This window comes from Pezoporus occidentalis, unplaced genomic scaffold (genome assembly GCF_034315485.1).
Source record: "Pezoporus occidentalis ecotype Australia unplaced genomic scaffold, CSIRO_AGI_Poc_V1 ctg4, whole genome shotgun sequence".
Taxonomy (NCBI): domain Eukaryota; kingdom Metazoa; phylum Chordata; class Aves; order Psittaciformes; family Psittacidae; genus Pezoporus; species Pezoporus occidentalis.
Genome location: NW_026915724.1, coordinates 9371484 through 9397302, shown reverse-complemented (window position 1 = coordinate 9397302; position 25819 = coordinate 9371484). Strand labels below are relative to the sequence as shown.

At 42.1% G+C, this 25819-nt stretch overlaps 2 protein-coding genes across 2 annotated transcripts in view; both read left to right on the top strand.

Moving 5' to 3' along the window:
- Positions 1–6158, top strand: part of RP1 (RP1 axonemal microtubule associated) — a 217828-nt gene extending 211670 nt beyond the window's left edge. Inside the window, exons 58-59 of the mRNA XM_062633144.1 lie at positions 2111–2186; positions 4780–6158. Coding sequence (XP_062489128.1) covers positions 2111–2186; positions 4780–4849 — 146 coding nt within the window. The 3' untranslated portion in view covers positions 4850–6158. The remainder of the gene's footprint in view (positions 1–2110; positions 2187–4779) is intronic.
- A 7608-nt stretch (positions 6159–13766) lies between these two features.
- XKR4 (XK related 4) overlaps positions 13767–25819 on the top strand; it is a 232276-nt gene continuing 220223 nt past the window's right edge. The window contains exon 1 of the mRNA XM_062633389.1: positions 13767–14777. Coding sequence (XP_062489373.1) covers positions 13939–14777 — 839 coding nt within the window. The 5' untranslated portion in view covers positions 13767–13938. The remainder of the gene's footprint in view (positions 14778–25819) is intronic.

The following is a 25819-nucleotide window of genomic DNA, read 5'->3' as shown; positions in this document are numbered from 1 at the left end:
ATACTGTGATTATAGTCAGGTGAATTTTGCTTAACCTGTCTGAAAGAAATAGGTTTATGTTTAATATAACCTGATTTACCTAAGTACATGTGCCACTATAGGCAGCAAGGGCTTATCGTATCTTGGATGAATCAAGCAAAATTCTCCAATAGCAGGTCATATTTAGGCAAAAGTTGAACAGGTTTTTTGTAACTATCCAGTCAGTTGTACATATTATGGTATTAAAAACTCAAAAGGAAAACCCAGCAAGCCTGTTGATCTATAATAAATAAAATACTCCTGTTGACTTTCATCGTATTTGTGTTAGCTGCTGTACATGCAATCACATAACTTGGAATTGATCTGGGAAAGAAACTCCATATTGGCAGACTTCTATGATTGTGAGAGCTTCACAGAAATCTGCAGAGGAAATATAGGTTGAATTTTTATTTCCTAGGTTTTGAACGTTCAACAACATAAGTATCTTTGCTTTCTGTGTCCTGATAAATGTCTCAGCTACTAATGCTGCCTTCTGAGCACAGCTGATGTAGGTTGATTCATCTTACATCCATGACTACCTTCCTTTGAATTTTTATCTGAAATTATCTCCAAGTGTCTTTTGTCACATCAGCTGTTATTCTTATAAGCATTCTCAAACATAACACCTCTTTGAAATGTTTCATCTGTTTGCTAATCTTTCCTAGCTGCCTCTAGATTTTTCCATACCTGGAGATTTCAGTAAGGTCTGTTAGAGTTTTGTCAGTAAAGGATAAAACATTAGCTTTTAAACTTTTCAAGAGAGCAAACATGCATTTATATCTGTTTGTGAAGTGCCATGTAAATTTGAGAGACTAAATTTTTATTGCTGATAATATTGACTCCAAATTCCAGAGATTTCATGAAAGGTCATATATTCCAAGTAGAGTCTATGATATATTAAACCATTCACAAGATTTCATCAAAGAAGTTCCAAAAGTATTTCACAATACCAACAAATTACTCTCCCGAATTGAAGATGAAAAATGTAGACACCTTTATGGCATAGTTATACTAGTTAATTGTTTGAAAATGTCCATGAAAAGTTAGGAACATCATTATGCCTTAAGGTTTTATCTAAATGGATATAATTTGCAAATATTTTCTACTACACTTTTAGCCTACTTGCAAATAAAAATATTTTTATTGGTTTTAACCTACTTAGTAATTTTTCCAAGCATTTGAAAACCAAAATAATTTGCTAAAAAATAGTATTTTATCTTTAGGACTTACAAAGGATACCAAAAGGTTTCCAGCTACTAGCAATATAATTGTAATTAGATTTTAAATGTTGTCATAAAGTGTTCACATTGGCAAACACAACTAAAGATGTCAGCACAAACACTGCATAAAGTTTTATTTTTAAATTCTTCATATTTTAATATTCCATGAAATAAAATTCTATAGCACAAGAAAGGAGGTATTTTTCACACAGCAAAATAGGAGATTTTAGCAGAACAGTAAATATATTCTTAATGTTGCAACAGATGATTGTTGGCCTATATGGAGATGCTACTCTGAATCATGACTGTTGGAGAAATATGGATATGAGAAGCATTCAGATTCATCACTTGGTTTATAGAAGTGTAAATATATTTATTAAAAAGGAGTAGTAGAATTTCTGCTTTCCTATTATTTAAGGGCTTGGGTTATCATTAAAGAAATTACATCTACTGATAAAGTCTACCTATTTTTATTGTTTTGATGGATGTCAAAGATCAAAGCCCATCAGGGGTGTACTTTGAGTGCATTTCAGAGCACCTAAAAGAGCAAAATGGGATTTCAAGAATGTATTCAATATCACCATGCACTCTGTTTCATTTGTCTTGCTGCCTGTTTTGTTCAATATGAAAAAATGAGTTAAGTTGTAATAAAAATATTCCTTTATATCTTCTGTCAAAAAAATCAAAGACCTTCTCTGTAAAACTGAGACAAGTTGGTAGTAATTTGAATCATCTACTTTTCAGTTTTATTATTCATATTGAATACATTCGGAAGTATTGAACCACACAGGATTTGGAAATGAAATCAGAAAACTTATACTTTATTTGTGTTTTGGTTATATTAAATTTGCTCTTTTTTTCCCCTTCTACAGCAAGTGGATGGTTTCTGGAAAAAGTAGAAATAACAGATGCATCTAGGAATTCAGTGTACTGCTTCAACTGTAACAGGTCAGTAGATCAGTTCTTCAGCACTCTGTAGAACTAGTAGTAGTCTTTTTAGTTTCTCAGTTATTTCTCTTCTGGTTTCCTAAAACAATAAGAATTTTTTAACCATGCTGTGTTCATAGCAAGTCCATCCCCAGTGACTTTTGAACTGTTTGGCCAACTTCAAACTAATTTGTCACAAGAACAGAGGAAGACACTATATTTTCCCAAGTTATTATAACTGGAGGACTGTAGGAGGGAGAGACACAATTTAGTACCTGTGCCAAGAGAAGATATTAGCATTCCGTTTCCAAGAGGTAGAAGCTGTCTGGTGAACCATTACACAAGTATTAGTGTGTAAATAGCTCTGACAAGCATATCATGGGTATGCAAACAAGCATGGGAGGGAATCACAGTATGTGGTAGTGGGAGGATGGTAGGGTATGGCAGTATAGATACAAAACTGGAGAAGAAGTATATTTTATTGAGCAAAAGCAATATTAAAATACTTCTGTTTCAGTGTCTGCTTAGTATGGATCTAAGATATATTCAGCAAATAGGGTAAAGAAGAAATATTTTTATAATGTAATATAAGAGGGTAATGATCTAAATTTAGACATTTACTTGGATAAAGGAGTGCTGGGGTAAAAGGCTTCTAATGTACAAAAAGAAGATCCACTTCATTCTGCATCAAACTGAAACAAAACATTTTCAGAAGTTGGAAATTAAATTGAAAGGTACATTTCGAGTGGCAGTTTGCTACAGTATACAGTTGACAGCTTAAAGATTTTGGAGAACAGACAAGCGTGAAAACTTACACGTTCCCTATGTCTAGAAAGAGGGCTGTTACCTAGTGGTCTGAAAGCAGAAATGGTAGCCAAGAATATTTAATTTTATCCTTCCCCAAAATGTTCCTGTAAACTTGACAATTCATAGAAGCCAAATCCCAACCCTGCACCCAAAAAGGAACATTTGTTTTCAGTTCTTGGATAGTCAATTGCACTCTGCAGTCTAAGTCATGAGAATATGAGGCCATTACCAACCTCAGCAACATTAAACTTCTTCCAACATCATTAAACTTCCCTTCATTAAACTTCTTCCAAACACATGCTCAGGTACTATCTAATCTTCTAGATAGATGTTTCAGTTGATGTCACTTCACTCCACTTCTTTTGCTTATAAGAGTTATAAGACCACACCAGTCAGAGAAAAATTCTTAAAAAAGATAGCTTGCAACATTTTTTCTGTTTTTTTTTTTTTATTATTTTAATTTAAAATCTTATGGTAAAAACAGAAAGGCATTTAAGAGACCCATTTGGAGCAAGAACTTGAATCACATCATTGTGACTGACACAGATTGATTCTACAGACTGCTGGCTAGGACATTTAACTGAGTCCTTGGTGGGTTAGAGTCATATCCTTACTTTAATGCATATCTACTTGCTCAAAATGGAACAGTTTTAGTAGAAGAGATTAGGAGATCCACCCCAGGGACCTCAGTGACCCACAGGCTATGGGGCACTCCTTGGATACAGGAAACTGTGTTTCACATCCCTGTTCCAGCTCAGACATGGAGCTTCTTATAGAATCATAGAATAGTTTGGGGTGGAAGGGACCTTCAAAGTCCATCTAGTCCAACTCCCCCTGCAATGAACAGGGACATCTTCAACTAGATCATGTTGCTCAGAACCACATCCAGCCTGGCTTTAAATGTCTCCAGGGGTGGCACATCTATCACCTCTATGGGCAATCTGTTCCAGTATCATCTCATAGCCTACTGTGTAAATGTGGAATAGGTTCATTCATCTCACAAAGACACAAAGAAAAAACTCTTCCCATACAAATGCTATCTTTAAAAGATATTCATTTTTATCTGCCCAGATTAGTTGTGTTTCATCCTGGAACTGTTTAGCTTCAGCCATATATCTTCCAGTTATTCAGTGGCGCAGCTTCAGATGTGAGCTACATTAACACTACATTGGCTTTCAGTCCCTCGCATACTAACTCCTCAGTAGACATCACATCCAGTAGTCATAATACTTGCAAAAGCATTAGAAGCTTTTTAACTCTCTTTGGAAATTAGGTTCCAGTTTTGGAAAATAGGTTCCAGTTAACATCGATCTACCTGAACTTTGAACTGGGGCTATTTGCCATCAACAGTAAAATCTCCATAGGCTCTTACAGAGCAGGGTTTAGGCCCACCATGCAACTCAGTATTTTGTGAACCCACAAGTTGATATGAGAAATAAACAGTCCCTGAAATGGAATACATGGACAACAGCCTGCTATAAAAGAACAGATTTCCTTCCTCTATCCTGATTTTATGCTGCTCAATGAAACAATCTACTTGTCACCTATATGACCAAATTTTAAAATGAATATTTCACAAATATATTTATAAAGTTAATTTCATTTTTAAATTATGCATATATGGATACTAAAAGAACCCCAAAGCAACAAAAACCCACCATTTTCTTCAGGTTGGTTACTGCTTCTGTATAAACCAATGTAAAAAGTCTCCTAGAAATCCAAAGGTGCAGAAGCAGGCTCTTATGATTTGTTTGTTAAGTTTTATATGTTCCCTGTCTGTGACAGCTTTTTATGTTTTTCCCTTAAGGTGGCTTGCTGAGGATGAAAGTGACGGCCACACCACAGTGCAACTTTATCCGCAGCTCCTTGATTTCTGATTCTGAGTGTGTTGTTTCCCCAAATTCATGCTGATCTGATTTACTTGTATTTTATAATTCTGAAGGTATTATAATTGCTGTGAAGGAATGTCAAAACAATGTATTAAAAACATCACAGTAAATTAAACATGTCTAATGTGAACACTGCATTCCAATCCTATTAGAGATGCTCAAAAACTTTGCATGACTGAAATTTAGAAAACAGAAATTTAAATCTGCACATGGCTCTGTGAACTTGATCTGAGCATTCATAATGGTAGGCAAGTGTAGTAGCATACTCAAACATTTTTGCTTCAGTAGCAATTTGTGGGTAAGTTAAATTTAGCTCATGGGTCAAATCTGTCAATATTTATTAATTTGATGAATCTGTTTCAATTTCAACATTTATTAAACTTTAGATTTTCTCAAAATCCTTTTCCACAACTCTTCATCCTTCCCATATATTGCTTCCTTTTTTTTTATAAGACCATAACAGAAAGTAATAAAGGATTTGTTATTCAGGCATTCACCCTGTGTCAGTAAGCCTCCCACTGACATTTGATTGTAAAATCTTGTAGCTGAGCCAGAACCTCAGCTGAGACCCTTTGGATCCAAAAGGTCTCTTAAGAGAGGCTGTTACCAGTAACACTGCAATAATTTACTAGCAGGCTTAGGCAGCACCCTGCTCAGCTGGATGGTTTTTGCAGTGCCCATTCTTACCCATCTAACTGTCTTTGCAGTGCTATATCTGTGAATGTCTTTACCAAAAAAAAAAATAAAAAATCAAAACTGTTTTTGAAAATTCACAATAAATAGAAACATATTTAGTTACAAATGCACAAAGTAATGCTTGATTTGGTAGGCTTTGACAATTGCCAGAATTGACTCAGGAAGGGTTTAGGATACAGATGAGTCTGAAATCAAATCACGACTTGCACACCACCTGAAGTTTCATGTGTGTGACCAGAATACTAATATTGTGTATAAGCTACATAGGACATCTCTCTGTTTAATCAAAGGCTCCTTCTGTAGTACCTCCAAAATATAAAAATCTGTGTGAAGATCTGAATTTTAGTCCCATTTCACTCTCAAGACACTACCATGTTCTGTAACAGCAATGTCCTTTCTACAATTATAGGAATTAAATGAGTTTCTAATCTGTGCTGATGAAACATTGCCTGGCTGTCTTTTTCATATGCTTAATGTTTATTTACTCACACTATTCTGTGAAATGAGGAATGTTTGCTGATATCTTCATAGATGATGATATTTCAGTTGCTACTTTGACACACACAAAAATAAACACATATATAATGGGTCTTGGCAGGTAATTTCATTTTTATTTACCTTATACGTCATCAGAGGGAGAGCTAATACAAGGTGTGGATGTGATCAGGGTGAGCAATGGAACAGTGAGTTTCTCCTAAAAGCGCTCTTTCTGCTCACACATCTTCCACACACACTGGAATGGATTTGAAATTGTATCCCCAGAGCACACAGTTCACTTACTTAGCATCAGTATTCATTACACTGAATCACTTTGTTGTGATCTATTATGTGATTTGTTTCATTATTATGTCTTTCATTAATAGTTTGTAATACTAGCTCTCTTTGATGCCATTTCTGATTTATCAAGTGTAAATAATGCCTTCCTAATCTGTTTTTCATTATTATCAGTGAATACCTTCCTTCTGCAGCTCCCTTCCATATTTGAAAATTATTTTCTCTACCTATACAGTGTACAAATCAGGTTTTCAGTTCGCTTCTCTGGATTCAGAACCGTGCAAATACCTTGACCCTTTCACTAACAGAACCACCACAGCAGAGGGCTTCATTTCAAGAGCACCATAGAATCATACAATCATAGAATGGTTTGGGTTGGAAAGGACCTTAAGATCATCTAGTTCCAACCCCCCTGCCATGGGCAGGGCACCTCACACTAAACCATGTCACCCAAAGCTCCGTCCAACCCGGCCTTGAACACTGCCAGGGATGGAGCATTCACAACCTCCCTGGGCAACCCATTCCAGTGCTTCATCACCCTCACAGTAAAGAACTTCTTCCTCATATCCAACCTGAACTTCCCCTGTTTAAGATGGGTGCTTGAAGCACATATTACAAGGGGCTTACACTTTGACAGGAAAACCTGAAATATCCTAAGAACCTCCTTCTCAGGTCTTGCTCGGATGACACACCAGTTAGCATATTTAGCTTATGACCAGTGCCAAATTCCAGACTTGCTTCTTCTACATGCTGTACAGTGATATCTGCTGTGTTTGGCGTGGAAGTCACTTAATCTCTGTCCCTTGCAAGTGGGACAATTTTTGGACAAAAATTATTGGCCAAAGACAGAGACATTGCAGAGATGCTACCTTGTGTGCACTCTGCTGTTGCTGCACAGCAAGGGTGCTGCCTTGCTTTTTAACTCCCAGCACCATGCCCTGCCTATGAAGAGCCTGGGCAGATGCTGATACCACTGATGCCTCTGCATGGAATAGAGATGTAGGATGGAAAAGAGACTGCCTGAGTCAACAAAAAACCCAGGCATTTGGCACCCATGGGAGTCTTGGAAGGAGTAGTGAGGTAACTCAACCAGTTGGAAGAGGCAAGGCTTCTGTAGTGGACAGAAGGGTTTGCCTTCTGCTGCCTCTCACTGCTGCAGCCTGTCCTTGAAGATCTGTGTGAGAGGACAGTGGCTAGAGGAGGATAATCATAGTATAACCATAGTATGCTTTGAGTTGGAATGGACCTTAGAGATCATCGTGTTCCAACCCTGCCATGGGCAGAGACACCTTCCACTAGACAAGGTTGCTCAAACCCCATCCAACCTGGCCTTGAACACAGCCACATCAGCAGATTTAACTCTTTCAGGGCTTTAGGTTTCCTAACCTGATCCCTGGATGTTGGACAATTTCTCTGTATTCCTCCCAGCCTATCTGTCCTTGCTTCCACCCTCTGTAGGCTTCCTTTTTGTGTTAGAGTTTGTCCAGAAGCTCCTTGTTTATCCACTCAGGCTTTCTAGTATTTTTGACAAACTTCCTCTTTGATGGGATGCAACACTCCTCAGATTGGAGGAGGTGATCCTTGAACATTAATCAGCTTTCTTGGGCCTCTCTTCTCTCCAGGGCATTATCGTGAAGAGGCCAAAGTCTGTCTTCCTAAAGGATCAGGGTAGTGAGCTTGCTCCTCATTGCCCTAAGAATCTAGAACTCCACCATGTCACGGGCACTGCAGCCAAGGCTGCACTTGATCTTCACATTCCCCATCAGCCCCTCCTTGATGGTTAGAACAAGGGCCAGCATAGCCCCCATCCTCACTGGCTCCTCTATCTCTTGGAGAAGGAAGTTACTATCGACACATTCAAGGAACCTCCTGGGTTGCTTACGGCCTGAAGTGTTACACCTCCAACAGATATCATGGTGGTTGAAGTCCCCAGTGAAGATCAGGGCTTGTGAACATGAGACTGCTCCTGTCTGTCTGGTAAAAATGGGATAACACATGGAGATATGAAAATATCTAAAACTTGTGAACATTTTGTAGAATAATTTACTTGCTGCTTCTAAAGAAATTGATTTCATGCGCACATGAACCTTAGGGCACTGCTTTATCATAGAAAACTAGTTAAAATTAGATGCATGGAAGTCATAATGGTGAGACTACACCGGGGTGAATGAGAAAAGAGATGTTCATCAGATTTTCCATCAGGTAACCCCAGCTTTATATCTTCACATCAAGACAGAGAGAAGAACTGCAGGAAAAGGCTTTGGAAGCCTTAGGGAGAGAAATAAAATGTGTATCGGAAGGCAGTTAAAGAAAAGAAAAAAAAAAGAAAAAAGAAAAGAGAAAAAAGAAAAAAGAAAAAAAGAAAAAAGAAAAAAGAAAAGGAAAAGAAAAGAGAAAAGAAAAGAAAAGAAAAGAAAAGAAAAGAAAAGAAAAGAAAAGAAAAGAAAAGAAAAGAAAAGAAAAGAAAAGAAAAGAAAAGAAAAGAAAAGAAAAGAGAAAAGAAAAGAAAAGAAAAGAAAAGAAAAGAAAAGAAAAGAAAAGAAAAGAAAAGAAAAGAAAAGAAAAGAAAAGAAAAGAAAAGAAAAGAAAAGAAAAGAAAAGAAAAGAAAAGAAAAGAAAAGAAAAGAAAAGAAAAGAAAAGAAAAGAAAAGAAAAGAAAAAAGAAAAGAGAAAAGAAGGCAGACAGGAAGGGAGGCAGGGGGGAAGGGGGGAAGGAAGGAAGGAAGGAGGGAAGGAAGGGAGGGAGGAAGGGAGGGAGGGAGGAAGGGAGGGAGGAAGGGAGGGAGGGAGGGAGGAAGGATGGAAGGGAGGGAGGGAGGGAGGAAGGAAGGAAGGGAGGAAGGAAGGAAGGGAGGGAGGGAAGGAAGGAAGGGAGGAAGGAAGGAAGGAGGGAAGGAAGGGAGGGAGGGAGGAAGGAAGGGAGGAAGAAGGATGGAAGGGAGGGAGGGAGGGAGGGAAGGAAGGGAGGAAGGAAGGAAGGAGGGAAGGAAGGGAGGGAGGGAGGAAGGGAGGGAGGAAGGAGGGAAGGAGGGAAGGAAGGGAGGGAGGGAGGAAGGAAGGGAGGGAGGGAGGGAGGGAGGGAGGGAAGGGAGGAAGGAAGGGAAAGAGATTCACCAGATCTTCTGGAAGAAATCACCAGAGGACTCCTTATGGCTCAGGACTTCAATTATTTCTAAGGGGGGGTGCTCAGCAGCTCTGCTTAGCAGGAGACTGGCCCATTGCCAGCCCTGCCAGGACAGCAGGTCTCTGCACAGCTCATTCGTCATGCAGAACTGTTCACCAAGGACTGACTATAGTGAGAAAGACAGTCTTTTCTGCCAAAATACTGCCATAGGGTGTCAAATCCAGGTACAATGAGCTCATTCTAACGCTTCTGGTACTCTGAGCTAGAAGAAATTAAAGAAACATCAAGCACCAAACTGCAATAGTCAAAAGTACTGCCAAACAAAAGAAAATAGATTTGGGAATCATTTGGAACAAATGCACGCAAAAAAAATCATTAGACCTGTAGCATATAATGATGTTCTAATGGCAACATGAGAGAATACAAGCAAGAGCTTGAGTGTATTTTGATAGGGCACTCTATACAATTTAGCTAAAGACTGGGAAAAGTATCATTGCCAGGAACCTGAAGAAGTAAAAAATACTTTAAAAATAAGAGGTTTGGAACCCAGAAGTATGTTTCCTGGACATTCAGGTCTGAGTTGATAGCAGTCTACAATGAAAAACCAGAAAAGCACACACACACAAAAGTTATTCTTAAAGTAGACAAAGGTGATATGATATTGTAAGAGGGAAATGGGAAGCAGGAGGTGCAATTCAGAACAAAGCAAAAGCAGTATTTCTGATACTCATAAAAATGTTTTCTTTAAAGAAAAGCACAGAAAAAGGAAGCCAAGAATAAAATCTCCTTCAGAGAAAAATTAGCTTCACATGAGAAATGAATGTGTCTGTACTTGGTTTATAAAATATGTATTGATGTCTGTAATCACATTTTTGCCCTTCAATTATATTTTGTAATTACTAATTTCTGAGGTCTAGTAGCAACACTGGCTTGTTGAATGCAGGCTGGTTTGTATACTCTGTGTATCCAAACTCTTCTGGCGCCAATACAGCTCCACAGAAGCTATGCCAGTCTAACAAAGAGGAAATTTGGTTCTTTTTCTTGGAAGCAATTTCTTCAGCACTTACATATTATTTGGGATCCTTTCCATTTGTTATCTTTTAAGTGAGAAACCAAAACAGAACACATTGCCCTGGAAATCTCATGTAACTTTAAATTTAATTTAAGTTTGAATGTTCATCTAGTGAACTGCCTTCATTTAACAGCCAACTATTGTTAACATGATAATCAGTGTGAAAGGATATTATTGCCCTCACAAATGCAACAGTAACTGAATCCAAGAAGAGAAAACCAAAACAACCAAGCAAAAGAAAAAAAAAATGAGAAAGGAGAAAGAGGAGAGGAGAGGCAAGGCAAGGAGAGAATGAGACAAAACAGAAGAATATAGTGAAGAAAGTGTAAAACTCTTCCCCTCACAGCAAAAATGTCTGGTAAACTGAACACCTTTCAGATCATTGAATACCAGTTGGAAGGGACCTCAAGGATCACCTAGCCCAACCTTTTTTAGCAAAGCATGACTTAGACTAGATGACCCAGCATACTGTCCAGCTTCATCTTAAAAGTGCCCAGTGTATTTACAGGTATGCTCTAAAGCCTGCTGTGGTGAACTGGAGTCTTCCTGGGCAACGGATCAATCCCTGTGGTCAAATTCTGCCCCTGAGTGAAGTGGCTGAGGGTAAATGCACCAGGAAATCTGTCCCACCCCTGGGGCAGGAAGGAAAGGGTGTAGGGAAACATGGCCCCAGAAGTTACCTCCTCCAAGCTGGCTAGCAGTGGGTGGCCTTAAGCAGGCTACCATGACCTCTGAAGGCAATGTACAGCTCGAGTGACAACATTAATGTTCTTAAATACCTACTGCATTGCTCAGAGGTACCTTCTGCCTTTTAGTATGTTGGACCTCCATCTCCTCCATTTTATTCTCACCTGGAACCTGACACCTTTGAGTGCCCAGCTCAAACAGTTCAGGTTAGCATTTCAGCTCTAGTCGCTTCCTCACCCCCACTCATGCATGACACTGTAACTATTTGTAGTATCTTTTAGACCTGTATATGTCAAACAGACTCAATTAAAGTAACTTAAAGTGCCCACTAAACCATTTTATTAGGGATGGAACTATAAATAGAGTAACACTGGAAAGTTGTTGGTATATATAAACCCACCAACTTGCAGCTAAATTACCTTCATTATTAAGCACTTTCTCTGCTGACAAGGTAATTTTAATATATATTGTATTATATAGAGGTGCTGACTGAATTATTAAAAGATACCTTAAGAAAGAAGCAATTTGTATTAAAAGTCTAAGGCAGTAAAAATCATAGGGATTGTAATGAGAATGAAATTAATATGGGGTTACAAAAGGAACAGAAATAAAAGTACAGCTATACCACTGTAACAGAGATTGCGGAGCAAATGTGTATTATTTAAGAACCATTATGTGATGATGTAATTAAAGACTCTTGTAATGTGTAATAACAGGCAAAATAACAAACCAAATTAGTTTTATGTGCACTCTTCACCTTCCAAAGTTTGAGTCTGGTGTGCTCAGCACTCTGAATAATACAGTAATGCACACTGAAGTCTTTTCTTGAAATCTGGGGTATGCATCAGCAAAAGGTAATTTCCAAAATGCAACTTTATACTTCCCATGTACATTGAAGAGTTAGAAGGCATATTTTTCAGCTGTCTATATGACTTCATTAATGAAGTTGACATGACATGAAGGAGCTATATTTAGGCACATAACGTAAAACTGCCCTATTGTAATCTCACTGTCATTCTTATGAAGATACTCGAGCAAGGTGGTTGAACTATCTCACTGCTCTATTTCGGGGGGGGGGGGGGGGGGGGGGGGGGGGAAGGGCATGCTTATAATATATTCCAGAGGCGAAAAAAAAACACCATTCCCCCAAAATCCTGAAAGGGGTGAAACGGCTACTCATCCCGTTCGTTTGGAAACGCAGGGGGACAGAGAGGGGCCAAAGGGCAAATGGCCCCCCCATCCGCATGCCGAACCCTGTGTCCGGCACTGGGCATCGCGAACCGGGTAACTCCCGTGGGTAGAAGGCTGGGGGCCTTCAGGGCCCGGGTAGCCACCGTACACCTGCGTCCCCTGCCGGGCTCCGAGGGCAGCGGGGAATGCTCCGGGATCCTCGCCGGGACCGCTCCGCCCTGGACGGCTTCCTCCAGCCACTGCCGCTCGCCGCCGAAGTTGGAAGCGGCAGGCGGGGCCACCTCCGCTGCTGAAATACCGGGATGATGAGCTCAAAGGGGCGGCCGCGATTCGGGAGCAGCCGGAGCGGCGGAGAAAGGGGTGGGGGGCGGTGAAAGGCATCGTGAGTTCGCCTAGTGACTTTTATGCCTAAACCGCGATTTCCCCGGGTGTCTCCTCACTTTCCCCCGAACGCCTCTTAAGACAGTGAGTCACGGCGCAACTCCTGAATTCCACCTCGCAGTCGCGTTTCACAAAGTTGAGGGAACTACAGCAGCGTTTCCTGCGGGACAGCGCGGCAGCGGCCGCCCGCCCTGAGCGGGTCCTGCCTCCGGGCGGGGCGTTACGGCTAAGCATCACCACCGCTACCGGTCCTGTCAGCGCGGCGGGGCTGCGGCGGCTCCCTCGAGCCGAGGGTCCCCTCTCCCAGAGAGAAGCCCGAGGGCGGGTGGCCGTGAAAGGGGACCACCGCCCTCCTCGCCGCCCCGTCCGCATCCCCTCGCGTCCCGCCTCTCCACTCCGGTCCGGTCCGGGCAGACTCACCCCAAACCGCGTCGAGGACACCGGGAGGCGGCAGCGCCGCGCCCCTCCCGCGGCGCCGGCCCCGGGGGGCGCCGGCCGCACCCCGCCTCTCCCCGCCGACCCGCTCCCTCGCCCCGCGAAGCCGTCGCTGCCCTGTCGCCGCCGCGCCCACCTCTCTAGGCCGGGCCGCCGCACCACCGCCTCCCCCCACCGACACCGGGCCGCACCGGGTCCTTCCCGCCCTGGGGCCGAGCGCCCCCTTCCCCGCCCCTGCGCCAGTGCCGGTGCCGGTGCCGGGCGGGGGGCGGTGGCAGCGAGGGAAGAGGGATGAGGTCATCCTCTTTCCCGGCGTCAGTCAGCTGGGTGGTGGCGGCGGTGGGTGCGGGAGGAGGCGGGCGGGGAGGCGGAGGGAGGCGGGATGCGCTGCTCCGGGCAGCGTTGCCCTGCCTGCTCCCGGTTCGGGCAGAGCGCGGCGGCGGCCCCGGCACCGCCGGCCCCCGCGGAGGCGGCGGCGGGGCGGGAGGGCTGAGCGCAGCTCCCCGCAGGCAGGCGGCGCTGCGGGAGCGGCCGCCGCGAAGGAGCCGCCCGCAGGCGCGCAGCCCGGCGCGAAGCGTGGACAGGGGACGCGGAGAGCGGCGGGTCCGCGGCGGAGGGCGGGAGGCAGGAGGCGAAGGAGGAGGAGCAGGGGGAGGCGCGGGATAAAGGAGCGCTCACTGCTCCCGCTTGCTCTCCGGCGGGGCTGAGGGAAGCATCATGGCCGCGAAGTCGGACGGGCGGCGGAAGATGAAGAAGGGCGGCGAGGTGGCGTTCACGCCGCTGCAGAACTCCGAGCACTCGGGTTCCGTGCAGGCTCTGGCCCCGGGGCTGCCCTCCGGCGCCGGGCCGGGAGGCGGCAGCGACGACGACGAGGCGCCCGGGGGCGGGTGCTGCAGCGGCAGCGGCGGGGACGGCTCGGGCGGCGGCTCCCGCTGCTGCTGCTGCTGCTGCTGCGGCGGCAGAGGTGGAGACGGCGGTGGGGGTGGCGGCGGGGGCTCCCGGGGCTCGGGCGGGGGCTCGTCCTCCTTGTGCCTGCGGCTGGGCAGGGAGCAGCGGCGCTACTCGCTGTGGGACTGCCTCTGGATCCTGGCCGCTCTGGCCGTGTACTTCGCGGACGTGGGCACTGACATCTGGCTGGCGGTCGACTACTACCTGCGGGGCCAGCGCTGGTGGTTCGGGCTCACCCTCTTCTTCGTGCTGCTGGGGTCCCTCTCCGTGCAGGTCTTCAGCTTCCGCTGGTTCGCTCACGACTTCAGCACCGAGGACAGCGCCGCCACCGCCCCCGGGCACTGCCCTGCCGCCGAGAGCAAGCTGCTGGTGAGCAGCAGCTCGGCGGCCGCGGACATCGACGCCGCCCGGCCCTGCACGCCGCAGCGGCAGGCGTCCACCGCCAGCAAGAGCAACGCCACCAACAGCAGTACCAACAGCAGCAGCAACGCCGCCGGCAGCGGAGCCGCCGGTCCCCGAGCCGGCAGCGGCAGGTCGGCGTCCTGCGCCTTCTGCATCTGGCTCCTGCAGTCGCTCGTCCACATCCTGCAGCTCGGGCAGGTCTGGAGGTGAGGAGCCGGCCGGGGGGCCTGGGCCCCTCGCCGCGGGGAAGGGGAGCGCGGCCGAAGGAGGGGCTGCGAGCTGTGGCCGCCGGTCCCCTCGGGGTCCCTCCTCGGGACAGCGGTCGCCGGGACTGGACTCGGGGGTTTCCGGGTCCCCGCGGTACCGGTGGTGGCCCCGGGCGCGGAGTATTCCGCCCCGTCGAGGGGGACCCCGCCGCGTCTCCGAAGGCACTATGCCGCGCGGGGGACCGCCTCCCCGGGAGGGGCCCGAAACTTCCTGGGAAACCTGCGCGGGGAAGTAAAGGGAGCAGGCGGGGGAAAAGGGGAAAACCTTGTGCGTCCCCCGGTCTCCTCACATGTGGCCAGCACAGAGTTGCCGCCAGCGGGGAACTTCACTGACAATGAAGAGTTTACTTCCAGAAAATGTTAATGAACAGCCGTTGCTGTGTTCCGTTGTACACAGCTGCCTGTAAATATGCTCCTTGCTATGCGTGTGCTTTTTGTCTGTGGGGTGTAGTAAGGAAATGACTTCTACATGAACTTTTGAGTAGCTGCACTCGAAAGCATCCACAAGCGATGTAATGTGTGCTATGGAAAGGATGTGCTGATGTAGGCTGTGGAAGGCACTTACTGAAAAGGGAGGTGACGTCACAGTTTACAAAAGTAATGTTTTCCTGTATTTTAAGCATATTTCCAGGAAAGATTCATAGGCTGAATGCCCTGCAAATACATTTAGTGCTGCCTGAAAAGTGCAGAGTTCAGAATGCACAATATATACCGAGTTAAATTATCTATATAAGATAGTGGAATAGATGCTATGTTGAAGAAGGTCATAGAGTGGCACAGTGTGCTAAGGTAACATCTGAAAATACTTCAGGTTTTCCTGTCTGATGTGTGGAAAGGAATTCTCTCATGCTTGTTTTGGAAACTTTTCCCTCCCTCCCTTCTCCTCCCTCCAATTAGTTCATAGAAGTTTCATTTGTTGTTACTCTCTACTTTTAACTCTGGTGTTTTTAATCTCTGTCCCACTGTTTTGGATAGGGCCTGGCTTTTGCTCAGCGCAGTCTCCAGTATAGCTCAGTTCTGCTTGTGGACTTTAAACACCAAGTAATCCAAGTGCTGCTAGATAATAGACTGAAGATCCTGGGATACTATAACCAAGTATCTTTCGTTTTCTAAATTTGTTGGTTTATTATAACAATTGCAGTTTTCTAAACTTGGAAAACTAACTTAAAGTTATGGGTGTGCTCAATACTAACTATGACATGACTTGAGAGGAAAGCAGGATTTTGAACTAGAAGTGTTGCTTTGGTCTGGATCTTGAATGCTTGCATACTCCTCTATGCTCTACCTCCTCAGCTGAACACAAGTTAAATTTAGGACTTTCTGAAAGAGATGTTTTTTATGTAATGTTTAGTCCCGGTCCTGCAGAGACAGAAAAGTAGGTACAGTGGCTGAAATTGTACATAGAAATTCATGCTGATACTCATTACTCATCCATATAGAAGACAGCATGTATCATGCTGGGTGACACAGAACAGAGTTTTGCAAAGTCTGGCATCGTGACTGTATTGGCAAACACAAAAAGCAGGGCTTTGGGTGGAGCAGTGTGTGATATGATACTTTACGGCACTTCTGTCAAATGTGGTGCTTGGGATTTAAAGCTCTCCAGCTGCTTGCTTTTTGAGGAAGCACAGTCTCTTTTAACGTAATATTTCTCCTTGCAGGAGCCCGTAGTTCTCTATATTTAAAGCTATCTGAGCCTCTTTTGATCATATGTAGCTTTTCTTCATCTTTTATGTGCAGTAGTGTAAGACTACCAGAATATTAAATTGACAAGGCATGTTAGGACGTTATATATGTTTTATAGTTTGGTTGGTTTTTTTTCAGTGAAACAGAGCCATGGAATTGTTTGTCTGTCAGTAACTTAGTAGTTTTTATTTGCAGTTTTCCACCAACATACAAATTATATGGTCAGTTGTATGCAGTCTTGCATATCAGTACCTCATAATTGATTAAAGTCACTTCATATTAATTCTCTAGATAACTTTAGTAGTCAGTAACTTAATAGTTTTTATTTGCAATTTTCCACCAACATAAAAATTATCTGGTCAGTTGTATGCAATCTTGCATACCAGCACTTCAGAATTTATTAAAGTCACTTCATATTTTAATTCCTTAGGTATATTCCTCATAAGAGAGAGCCTTTGGAGTCATCTAATAATCAGCACCAAAAAGGAAAGGTCAAAACGAACTCTGAGAAACTCTGTACATGTATCAGAACTAATGTGATCTCTGTAATTTTCTGGAAAATACTGTGTCTCTTTGGACACTTAATAGCCCAAAACTTCTGCTCCACAGTGTAACATTGGCACTGCCCTGGGCAAATAGCTCCTGAGCATTTAGGCTGAAGAATGACCTGAAGTGTTTCCCAGTTGGATGTGTTCGGAGACTAACTCCTTCTTTGACGCAGCTGTATATTGAAAGCCAGATCATTGAAATTGATTATGTGTTAATTTTAACTAAAATGTGCTAATGGGAAATGAATGAGGTCTTTAATGTGGCATGGAACAATGCTGGAAATAGGCAATCTAACATCGCTAAAACAATTTTTGCCTGAAGTGTAAAGAAGGGGAGCTGCAGGAGCAGCTAAGCTGCTAATCAGTTATGAATAAAAATGTATCTTTTTTTTTCTTTTGAAATCGACCTTTTTTTTTTTCCTCCCACAAATTTTAGCAGACTGAATTCTTCCATTCTGAAGAATAAGCATATAATTTTTTTTTTTTTTTTTTCCAGTGGCTCGGATGTTCACAGACTTCCTGATAACACTAACCCTCAGTTAAAATTCCAGTGAAGTCTCAGAGGAGTTGCTTGCCACAGCTGAGTGCAGCTACTAGGGCTTTGTTGGCAGCTCATTTCATATTAAAATATGATCACCTGCCTTCAGGGAGAGTTTCAGATACATATCCTTTTCCATACTTCCAGTGTGTTCTGCTTGGGCATGGAAACCACACTGTGGACACCATTCTCCCACATAGGTGCTGTGAGAGATATGGCTTATTATTAACAGACTCTGGGGAGTGGAAGGAAGACACAATGCACAGTGTCTTTGCATTCCATTGAAATTAATAAAAGGACAAAAGATGCTTTAATTTATAGTCTGGAAGGATTATGTAGAGCTATATGGGCCAGTAGGATTCAGATGAACTATTGCCCTTTGAGCCTGGCATCAAAATATGTAACCATGCCTTTGGGCATCCCTTTGATTCATTTGGTTTCCCAGGCTTAGCCCTGGCTTTCAGATTTTGCAGGGGATAGCAGGACTTGATGACTGGATGTAAGCGATAATAGTGTTCAGTTGGCATCTGTGGATGTGGTTTATGTCCTTGACAGCCTTTTTTCTGGACAAGATTACTTTGAGCAGGCAGAATGCAAGAACTGTGCTCCTGAAGCTGGGTGAAGAAGTCCTGAGAGCCAGCCCGTGGGGAGAATGGGTTGTGGGAAGTTGGGTGGGTGAGAGAAGGAAATGGGAGGACTTGATGATGCCCATCTTGTGGTGTCTGGAAAGCCAGAAGTAGCTCCCTGAGACAACTGTTGTACCTTGTAGGGGAGTGGTGTGAGCAGGCTGCCTTGGTGCTCAGGGTGCTTGGAGGTTCCCTTGGAGGTGTTTAGCTGTCATTTTGTCTGAAAAGCTGCATTTAAGTGTCTGAAAGAGAACAGTCGAGTTTCTGTAACTAACAAGGCCAAAGGAAGGGTGAATCATTTGCAAGGACTGGAAGTTGCTCGTTAAAATTATTTCTGGGTAGCTCAGATGATACTGCGATGATTAAGTTGAACAAAATGAGGGGTTTTGTCTGAGATTTACTAGCTGTGTGGGAATCCACCTGGAGAAGGCAGAGGAGGTGCTAGGTTAATTACTGGCCCTTCCAGGTGGCAGTTGTCCAGGACAGGTGTCTGTTCCAAAGTGGGTTTGTTTCCCTGAGAAGTGATGCTATGATTTATCTATATCTGTTTATGTGTACTACTAAGAAATCATTATCTTCCTTCTCCTTCCTTGTTCTTATTTGGAAAAAACCCAAAGAGTTGGAGAAGTGCTGTAGAGGTGATGCTGTATTCTGGAAGCAGTATGAGTTGCAGTCCCTCTGGTGCCCTGTGGAAGTATTTTTCACAAAGCTGGACCATCAGCCAAAGAATTTTCATTGCCTGTGCTCATCACTCATAAGCTTCACCTTTGCAATTAGTTGATGCTCTTACAATTTCAAAAAAAAAAAAAAACAAAAAAAAAGGAAATGTTATTTGTACTGTGTATGAGAAGTCCTTACAACTTCCTAAGGTCAATACTGATAGATCTATAGAGATATATATATATATCTTAGATACACTAGTGAGCATTACTGGGCCCCTAAACTGGGATTGTGAGCAAGGTAGTTCAAATTAAGAAAAACATCATCAGGGTTTAAATCAGATCAGCTCCCTCCTTAAACAGTGTCATTTGTTTTCACACTTCTGCTCTACATAGTGGTTTTGACACTTTTGTTCAGCAGTAGCGTAGGAGTTCAGTGTATTTAGGTGGTCAATAATTCCAGCTGCTGCTGGTCTTCACAGAGAGATGTGATATCTCAATCTGACATCAGCTTTCTCACTGTTTTGAAATCTGTCAGATAATTTGTCACATTGAGTCCAAATTTATGAATCATAGCCGTTTCCTAGACAAGATTATTGCATATCCTCCCCATCTGTCTCTTAGTGTAGCAAAATGCTACCACTCAGCAATACCATGTTTGTTTTATTGAGTTACTGCAGTGCCTGCATTAAAGTCCTACTGGCTAACTATTTTGCTTGCTGTGTCTTCAGGACTCGGAAAAGGTGATGGACTGTCAAAAATAGGAATTAGAGTTCTCTTTTTTTTTCTCTTCCCCTCAGAAAGCAGGATTAGAAGGGGCAGCCTACCCTGTAGGTGTCCTGGCTACATTTTAATTTTGCTAATACATTCAGCAGAATAAATATTCTTTTTTTCTTTTTTCCTTTTTTTTTTTCTTTTTCCTTCTGAAGACAGTGATATGCAGATGAAGGCTGTGCCTTTCAAAGTTTTTTTTGAAACACAAAAATAAAGATTTACTGTGTTAAAAATCACTTACAAGTCTGCATACAAATCAGATTTGGTATTAGGTTTATTCTAATAGCCTAAGCTACATGTAAAAGATGCTGATATGTTTTAGAAGAAAGATACTGTACTTTAATAATTAACAAGGATTCTTTCTATAGAGAATATTTATCAGTTACATAAGTTTTCTCATTTTCAAAGGACTGCTTAAGCACTAAAATTTCTGGTTGCTCAGTTGGCTTAGTAGGAGAACTAATACTTTATACACAGAATGCTTTCTAGAAACTATATATAGGAAGAATTTATATTTGGATTTTTCCAAAACAGTGGAAAATCTATATGATTTTAAGGCTTGTGTTTTAGAGGATTTCATGTCACCCTCTGTAGATATTATTCTAGAGTTCTCCTATGCAATGCAGGAATGACTCTACATACATGCCATAAATTCAAAGAAGTGTTTCACTTTCTGATTTGCTTCTAAACGTTGTAAACTTGCAGAAAGTTCTGGCAACCATATGAGCTTTTTTTTTTTTTTGGCTAAAATTTCTGTGTTACATTGGGGAAATTGTTTAGTGCTGAAAGGTCAGTTTTCATGTCCCCAGCTCCTGTGGGAAAGCAAGAAAGCATAGCATCACAGCACCATCTATAGCTTCAGTTATCCTGCTCCATATCTCCAGGTTATTTACATCACAGTTTATGGTGTTTGGAAGAGTATTCTCCTTGTCAGCTGACTTAGCCTTAATGTCTGTCCATAAGGACTGAATTGGCTGCAAAGATACAAATTTCTAGTAAAATTAAAATGAAATCAATACCTATGTCACTTATAACAGTGTTATCTCATTCTTCCACCTCTCTTTTCCAATTAAGTATCTTTTAATATACAGCAGATGAATCACAACAGTGACTTACAGTTTCAGTAAACAGGTTGGTTGGGGGGAATTTATCAGGCACAGGTAAAATCAATAGCTCTTTGCTTGTATTTTAAGGTATAGTGGAAATCTGTGGTTGCTAAAGTATATTTACAGAGTGGTGCCATTTTTGTCTATTTTAGCACAGCTGTCAGTTGTATACTTTGTGTCAAGTAGACATATAGGAGTGGAAGTGGCAAACAGGCTATAAAGAGAACTGTTTTGATTCGCTTGGTTTTTAAAATGAAAGGAGGCTGATATGAAAGAGACCATGAGGGAGAACTGAATGGGCATATAAAAAGAAGCAGGTTCTGAAAAGACACAGAAATACCTGTTAATCTTGTACATTATGTACCTAAATCCCATTTATTTCCCTTCAGCCACTGACCAAGATTATTTGAATAATTCTCTAACTGACTGCTTGAGAGACTGGAGAAAGAGGCAGGAAAACAGAAGAGTTGTGTGACTGGGAAAACTCACAGTGAAAATGTTAGATACACAGAAAATGTTAGATAAACTCTGCAGTGAGCAGTCATCTGAACAGTGATAAATACAAATGTGGGGTGTCAGGTTGACATCAGTTTAGAGGGAAGAGAGTACTCTTAAGTATCTTTTCATAAATTTTAGAATTAAAAAATAATAGGTCTTGGGTATATATTTTTCCAAGAGATTTAACCTGAATTTTCTGACAACCGTAACCAGAATTATCATCTCCCTGTGGGCTCTGATTGCTGAAGTGGTTTCTTACCACTCTCCCTCTCATTCTGTTTCCTTCCCTGAATGGCTAAAATGTGTAATAATTCCTATAATATGTTATTATTTCCATTACTTTTCCTTTGACAAACATGCTTGCGCTGTTTACTATGTTCATGGTGTAGGATTTGTATGGTGAGCCATATAAATCTCTTTGATTGGCAGGTATAATCAGTGGGGGTGGTTAACGCTATCAGTTACAAATGATTTGATATCACGAGTTGCAGCAAATGGAGCAAGACTGTTTTGTGGGGTGTTTTCAAAGCAAGTTTGGCAGCCAATGATATGTCAACAAAAGTAACTTCTAAAATTGGAAGGTGTGATTTAGGCAAGACTAATGTACTAAGGACTGGTACCAGCTGCTTTAGAGAAAGATGCAGATTGTTTACGGTGAATAAAAAGTGAATTAACGTACAGATGGAAGGACAGTTTTCCTTGTCCCTAACAGCTGCTATATATCAGATTGATTTCCACCTTTAAGAATGAAGGTTAGCAGTGCCACGGTTTTTGACACTGCTCACTTTTATGGGATGTTTTTATGTAAGCATCTGATCTATTCTAGGATCCTGCCAACTTCTTTGCGTGGTGCTTTTCCATATGTGGTACATAGATCAGTAACTTAGTTTCATCAGGTCCTGGGAAAGTACTTTGTAATATCCAGCACTAGGCGTCAGATCTCTATAGAGGGATCTATACATGCATAAAAAAAAAATCACAAAACTCCACTGTGCTGATGCTTTAATGGTATAATAGTGGCTAGTGTAAAACAATAAGCTTTATCATTGTAAATGTGTGGTCTTTTTTATCTTAGAGGGGTACAGGTGGAGTTGTGTCTTTTGTTATTTTTCTTCAACCCTAATCTTTATATGCTCACTTTATATGGAAATCTTTCTGTGAGCCAGGTCTAAAACAAGACTTAGCTGCACAAAGCAGAACTTAGATGTTCTTCAGGCATATAGACCTGAAAATATGAGCTAGAAAATTGTGCTGAGGGGTCTTGTTAGGAAATTTCTTGAGGAATTTAAATATAACAGACCATAATGTTCGACTTCAGAGTGTCCTAAAGGATTTTGCATTTTGCATTTTGGCTGTGCCCAAAACCTCCCCAGCACACACAGGCTGATTTCCTATTTCTCATTTAAGCATATTCCAAACCAGAACCTAGGCTGGAGTGGCCCCAAAATCCCTGAGTGGATCCAGTAGGCAAGTATTTTTTAACCTGCTTTATGAGCAGTGATGAGCATCTTAGTGATGAGATCCCTGACAAATATTAGTGACTCGGGCTAGTTTTATAGTACTAGAGAAATGTCCCTTGTGATTAGAGTATTTGCTCAGATTTTGTCCTTTCCAGCTGTGAGGGCTCAGATCCCATCTCCCCGAGAGCTTTCTGAACTGAGGCTTAGACTGGGGACATTTACTGTCCTTCCTGCTGGAGCTGTTGTCATCGTGCTGATAGAAATGTCGTGTTTGTGACACCAGACAGGAAGACCTAGTACTTAGGGCCTTGAAATGGGACCAGATACAGATTAACCTGTCTTTTACTGTTTAATTAATTTTTGTTTCCTGCCTTTTAACCTTCTTTCTCTTATCCTAAAAGTACACCACCAGTATCTCTATTTACAAACACTCATTCTGCATGTATAGTATAATCACAGACAACACCATAATACAGATCTACATAGATTACAGTTATAGTTATAGATCTATAGTTACAGATCTGCATAGTTAGCATAGCTAGTTACATATCTACCTGGTTAGCTTATCAGAGTAGCTGTAGATGTCCTGACTCAGCTGAAACATTGGTTTATTCATTTTTTTCCTCAGCCTTTCGCTGTCATATGCAGTCAACCTCAGAAAAAGAGAAAGAGGAAAGATATTTTTGATGTGTCACTCTGTAGCTGTTTCACCCTTTTCTTCTGCTCTCTGTTTCCTTCACTTACCCACATTTGCTGCTTTAAGAATCCCATGTGCTCTGGAAAAAATAAATGGCCTGGGTAACAAAGGTTAGGAATTCTTTTAAACGTAGTGAAGGTGATAGAATCAACTTTAGCCCAAAGCTTCAAAGCATTGGACATTTCAGCTTCAAAACCACTGACTCATTTGGGTGGCAGCAGATGAATATGGTGAGTGCAGCACATTTCCAGGAGTAATGGTGAAAACTACATTCAGTACAGAATTATTGGAAAAAGCATGAAAGTAAACAGAGTTCATAGTATGTTAAATGAAGATGTTCTGTAAGTGAAGACTGGGCAATTAAAGAAGATTTACCCAAGTGAAGCCAAATACAGCACAGAGGATAATTAATGTGGCTGAGACAACTCAATAATAATGGCTTTGAACTTTTACAATAGTGCATTAATGCACGTGTCAAAGGGAGGGATTGCATTTACAATCAACAACCATTTTTTACCACACAGGTTAATTAAGAACTCATGATAACAGAGTATGAAAATTGCCTCACTGAACTAAGGGCCACATTTGGTCTTTAAGTATCCCATTCATTTTTTTTTTTTTCTCTACCTAAAAAATAAAGCTTTGGAGATGTAGGTTCTTCTATAACCTGCTTTCGTTCTGTGAAGTGTCACCTCTGTGGCAGAGCTATTTCATTAATGATCCAATTGGTTCTCTGCATGCCTGGATTAAATCAAGAAGGCTGCTAAGAAAACTAGCAAAGGATTCAAAACAAGCCACCCCACCATCAATCCATAAATTTGTCTCAGAAGAGGCTGTCTAAGCCCCTTGTGGAGCCTATTTGTGGGTTTGGATAAGCAGAGCATAAAAGCCCAGGAGCTGAGAGGGCTGTAGTTGAAATGAATGTTTTCCATTGTTACCTTCCCAGGTTGGATTTGTAATAGAATCATGGAATCATAGAATAGTTAGGGTTGGAAAGGACCTTAAGATCATCCAGTTCCAACCCCCCTTCCATGGGCAGGGACACCTCACACTAAACCATATCACCCAAGGCTTTGTCCAGCCTGGTCTTGAACAATGCCACGGATGGGGCATTCACAACTTATTACTCGGATGCTGCCAGGTAGACTGATAACCTGGGACCTTGTGCTTGTTTTGTGAGTTTCGGGTGATTATACAGTGTAAAAGAATAGAGGGAGAATGTTGGTGTCATGATCAGCCTATGATTTGGGCAGTGGGTGTTTCTTCGCATGAGATTTGTCTCAGACAGCCCTGAGGAAGTCTTTAATCTTTGTGTCTCTTACTCTTCCAGTGAAATGCATTAACATCTTCCAGCCTCACTTGTGTTGGTAAGGTGGTAAGCTGTTTGGAAGAAGGATTTTGTTCTGTTCCTTTGAAAAATTCCTAGCACAGCAGGAGGTTGATATTGTGTGCAAGTTTTAGGATGCTTCTGTAATACAAGTGATGAAGAGTTGCTAGTACTTGTGGTTTAAAAGTGTGTTCAAATAGAGTGGTTTTGAGCAGATACCTTTTCTAGCTCATCTCAAAGTCAATTCCAGACTTGGACTCAGTCCTTCTCCTTGAGTAGAACTGTTCCTACATTGGCCATCTTTTTATTACACAGGGTCTGGATTCTGACAAGGGAGTCAACTTCTTCTGTGCTCCTAGCCAGAGCTTTTCTACAGGGCTAACATCTTTTAATAGGACAGGTACCAGACTTGTGGTCTGGTACTTGTGGTCCTACTGCTGCAGAATTCATATTAATAAATCATCAATCTTATTTGTGGTGTTTTACAAATGAGAGGTTTCCATAAAAAAATTGAAATGATATATCCATATGTTCCTATTTATTAAGTATCAGGTACTCTGATTTACTTTCTCTAAGCGCAGAAAGTATTGGGTGGGAAGAACAATTTCAGGAATATTGACTGTCAGCTGAATTAAGTGTATTTTAGTAATGACATAAAGAATGTTCCTAATGGATACTCTAAGTAAGGAATAGAGGTGCATTACAAAAAAAAGTATAATACTTCCATTTTGTTAACATAATGCTATGTCTTAAATGATTTTCAATTTCCATCAGATGATTCTTTGAGTTTTGAAACAATTGGCATTTAAATTATCAACTTGTATTAACACAGGATGTTTTCAATATCTCAGCAAAACCTATATATATATATATATATATATACATATATATATACCAGCACCTAAAAAGGAGAGATGGCCAGTAGCTTTTTTTAACACCTAGCACTTATATAGGAGTCCAACTTAAAAGGACACTGTTCATAACCATCATCATAAAAAAAGCTTACAAGTATGCTTTTGAAGTTCACTTATGAATTCAGTTTGGCTGTGTTAATGACTTGTGC